Source organism: Triticum urartu, chromosome 6A, assembly GCF_056163025.1.
Source record: "Triticum urartu cultivar PI428250 chromosome 6A, HENAU_Tu73, whole genome shotgun sequence".
NCBI lineage: Eukaryota > Viridiplantae > Streptophyta > Magnoliopsida > Poales > Poaceae > Triticum > Triticum urartu.
In genome coordinates, this window is record NC_141878.1 from 171818421 (window position 1) to 171820711 (window position 2291).

Consider the following 2291-nt stretch of genomic DNA (forward strand, 5'->3'; position numbering starts at 1 on the left):
GCATATAAGCTGTTATACTTCTTATCCAAAGGATCTTTATATCCAACAGACACAAAATATCCGTTTGACTGTTGTAATTTACTTTAACTGTTGATCTAATGTCAAAGTAATTGCTGCATCGCCACCAAAACCCACCATCTCTTAAGTTCAAGTAGACCGAGCTAACCCCTATATTAGCATATTACTAAGATAAATAGAAGGCACTATAGAATCATTTAGGACATGAGCTTGTCAATCTCAATGTGGAGGTACACCAGCTTAGCCCCGACCAGCAGCTTGGGCGGAACTGTGAAGAAGGTCATCTCCTACACGGCGACGTTGCTGAGATCCTTGCTGCTTGTCACCTCCATTTCCACCTTGACGGCGGCGGTCCTGCCATTGGGCTCCCCTGGAGGGCCGTTCACCCACAGCTTGGCCATGTAGTGCAGCAGTGGGGACGACCCCGCTCTGATGCAGACGACCGACACGGCGATAGGCGTGCCGATGTCGAGCACGCCACCGACCAAGAAAAACGCGCGGCCGTCCTCCTCCACGAATAGCAAGAGCCTTGGCTCCGACAGTGGCACTTGCAGCTGGAGCACCTTGCCATACTGGATCCTGTGCACGGGAATGGGATGCATGATGCTGATGTGGTGGGAGAGCGCCGGCGGCGGGCCTTCGTAGCCGCAGACGGGCACGGGGCATTTGTAGGGCGCGAGCGGACAAACGCTCTGGTGATCGGCGATGTCGGTGTCAAAACAGGCGGATCTCGGGTAGGGGGTCCTGAACTGCGCGTCTAAGGCGGATGGTAACAGGAGGCAGGGGACACGATGTTTTACCCAGGTTCGGTCCCTCTTGATGGAGGTAAAACCCTACGTCGTGCTTGATTAATATTGATGATATGGGTAGTACAAGAGTAGATCTACCATGAGATCAGAGAGGCTAAACCCTAGAAGCTAGCCTATGGTATGATTGTAAGTTGTCCTACGGACTAAAACCCTCCGGTTTATATAGACACGGGAGGGGGTTAGGGTTACACAAGGTCGGTTACAAAGGAGGAGATGTCCATATCCGTACTGCCTAGCTTGCCTTCCACGCCAAGTACAGTCCCATCCAGACATGAGACGAAGTCTTCAATCTTGTATCTTCATAGTCCAATAGTCCGGCCAAAGGATATAGTCCGGCTGTCCGGAGACCCCCTAATCTAGGACTCCCTCAGTAGCCCCTGAACCAGGCTTCAATGACGATGAGTCCGACGCGCAGTATTGTCTTCGGCATTGCAAGGCGGGTTCCTCCTCCGGATACACCACAGAAGAGTTTGAATAAAAGGATAGTGTCCGACCCTGCAAAATAAGTTCCACATACCACCGTAGAGAGAATAATATTTCCACAAATCTAATCTGCTGACACGTTTTGGCAACATGACATCATGCCATGGCTCGGTGATTTATTCGAACCGTTTTTCTTTAACCAGCCCTGCACATAACGCGAGGCAGTTTCTTGACACATCTAGTCAAAGCAGAGATCGTATCCCCCTTATTACGGGATTGTCATCAATACGATCGTGGGTAACCCAGACGCGCCTAGGACTCCTAGATTTTAGGCAAGTCCCAAACGGCCATGAGGAGGACGCTTGATATTCACCCTCTTTATAAAAGGGTCAAGGCTTTTACTTTTTTCCTCCCGTGCTCAATCGAATCCTTCCCCCGCCTTGAGTTCTAACACTCAAAGCCCAGGTCAGGTGCTTCGGACCTTCAATCATGTCCAGATCCAGCCTCCAGGGCCGGTGGATGCCCTCCTCCGTCATGGAAGAGGATATCAAGAAGTTGAGGGAGGCAAGATACCTGACCGCCGAAGTCTCACATCGGTTGCCCGCCCGAGGGCAGGTCGTCCCTACTCCTGAACCCAATGAAGACGTCGTGTTCATCTCCCACTTCCTCCGAGGACTAGGCCTCACTCTGGATCCCTTCGTTAGGGGTTTGATGTTCTATTATGGGCTTGATTTCCATGATCTTGCCCCGGATTCCTTTCTCCACATCTCGGCATTTATTGTCGTATGTGAGGCCTTCCTTCGCATTACTCCTCACTTCGGCCTGTGGCTCAAGACCTTTGATGTGAAGCCGAAGATGGTTGAGGGGCAACATGCAGCGTGCGGAGGGGCATTAATAAGCAAGATCGCTAGAGCTCCGTGGCCAAAGGGTTCCTTTCGAGAGATGTCCGGATTATGGCAACGGGAGTGGTTCTACGTCACCGCTCCCAGAAGCACCAAGTGGGTAGCTTCCCCCACCTTTTGCTCGGGCCCTCTAGCACAA

The 2291-nt window shown here is 51.7% G+C and overlaps 1 protein-coding gene across 1 annotated transcript; it reads right to left on the reverse strand.

Moving 5' to 3' along the window:
• Window positions 1-305: 305 nt before the first annotated feature.
• On the reverse strand, window positions 306-620 carry LOC147964615 (uncharacterized). Its single transcript, XM_087530061.1, has one exon. The coding sequence runs from the start codon at window positions 618-620 to the stop codon at window positions 306-308; it is 315 nt and encodes a 104-aa protein (XP_087386187.1).
• Window positions 621-2291: the final 1671 nt, after the last annotated feature.

Coding starts and splice junctions, on each gene's coding strand:
- LOC147964615 (XM_087530061.1), bottom strand. CDS start 620: ATGCATCCCATTCCCGTGCACAGGATCCAGTATGGCAAGGTGCTCCAG.